A 1,723-nucleotide genomic window follows, 5' to 3' on the forward strand; every position below is an offset into this window, starting at 1 on the left:
GCATACTCATCAAAGAAGCAGAAATAATCATTCCCCACTAATCGGTCAAGCATTTGATCAATGAAAGGCAAGGGAAAATGATCTTTCTTTCTCGCCGCGTTGAGTTTTCTATAGTCCATACAAATCCGCCAACCTATGATGGTCCTCATGGGGATCAATTCATTGTTTGCATTAGGAACCACTGTCATCCCACCCTTTTTGGGGACACATTGCACGGGGTTAACCCACGTGCTATCTACGATAGGGTAGATAATGCTGGCATCTAACCATTTGATGATTTCTTTTTTGATAACCTCTTTTATCGCAGGGTTCAGTCTACGTTGAGGTTCTATTGACCCCTTCTGATTTTCTTAAAGCCGGATTCGATGCATGCAATACGTTGGGCTAATACCTCTGATGTTTGCGAGCGTCCACCGATTGCTCTAATATATTTCTTTAGAACACTGAGCAACGCGGTTTCTTTTTCTTCAGGTAACGCAGAGGATATGATGACTGATAAAGTTTCATTCTGGCCGAGAAATATGTACTTCAGGTGGGTTGGTAGAGTTTTTAGTTCTAGTGTAGGTGGTTGCTTTAAAGAGGGCTTCTGTGCTTTTCTTTCTTCATCTAAATTCAGCATTACCTCGTTCTTCAACATCTCTGTTATCGCATGGCAAGTCTCATTGGATGCTGTCGCATCCTCTCTTTCTTCATTTTCTTCTTTGGACTCCCATTTTTCAACGCAAGTTTGTTCATCTTCAAAATATGATAGGCCTTCCTCATCTGGGAACTTCATTGCCTTGATAATATTAAACCTGAGCTTCTTTCCGTTGATGCTCATTGTGATTTCACCCTTGTGCACATCTATTTGGGCACGACCAGTAGAAAAGAATGGTCGTCCCAATATAATTGGAACATCTTTATCAGCCTCATAATCCAATATAATGAAGTCTGCAGGTAGAATGAATCTGTCTATTGTTACCAGGACATCTTTTAATTTTCCTTCAGGGTGCACCAAGGATATATCAGTGAGTTGAAGAGTCACCGTTGTGGGTGTTAGTTGTAACACATTCAGTCTTTTGAAGATCGAAAGGGGCATTAAGTTTATGCTTGCCCCAAGATCGCATAATGCTTGACCAATATAAATTCCTCCTATTGAGCAGGGTATTGTGAAACTGCCAGGGTCACGCATCTTTGGTAGGATTATAGTGTTGGATTCTTGTGTCAATGCCACCATGGCGAATCTTCCCGTGCTTCTTTCTTCGAGACAATATCCTTAAAAAATTTCATATACACCGGCATCTGCTCTATCGCTTCTATGAATGGAATATTGATGTGCAATTGTTTCAATATTTCCAAGAAATGTTGATACTGGCCTTCAACGTTATGTTTCTTTTTCAGTCTTTGAGGGAGGTAATTGTACTTTCAATGTTTCATGGTCTAGAAGTTTAGAGGTGATCGCATCATCTGGTTCCCTAGTTTCGGACTCCTTTGATTCAGTCTGCGATAGAGGTTTTTCTGATTTAATCGCAGGTTGCTCTTTTGACTTGGTCATGTGAGGCTTCTTTCTGACTTCTGTCGTAGGCTTTTCGCTCCTTAGGGTGACTTCTTGGCAGTGTTCTTTCTTTATATTACCTGGATTGCGTGGAAGCTTGGTTGAGCTAGGCAATGTCCCTAGGGGTCTGTTCTTTAACTCTCTTGCAATTTGTCACATTTGAATTTCCAAATTGCAGATGGATATAGC

At 40.9% G+C, this 1,723-nt stretch overlaps 1 protein-coding gene across 1 annotated transcript; it reads right to left on the bottom strand.

Moving 5' to 3' along the window:
• Window positions 1–328: 328 nt before the first annotated feature.
• On the bottom strand, window positions 329–1,216 carry LOC120071954. Its single transcript, XM_039024387.1, has one exon. The coding sequence runs from the start codon at window positions 1,214–1,216 to the stop codon at window positions 329–331; it is 888 nt and encodes a 295-aa protein (XP_038880315.1).
• Between the last annotated feature and the right edge of the window lie 507 nt (window positions 1,217–1,723).

This window comes from Benincasa hispida, chromosome 2, assembly GCF_009727055.1.
Source record: "Benincasa hispida cultivar B227 chromosome 2, ASM972705v1, whole genome shotgun sequence".
Taxonomy (NCBI): Eukaryota; Viridiplantae; Streptophyta; class Magnoliopsida; order Cucurbitales; family Cucurbitaceae; genus Benincasa; species Benincasa hispida.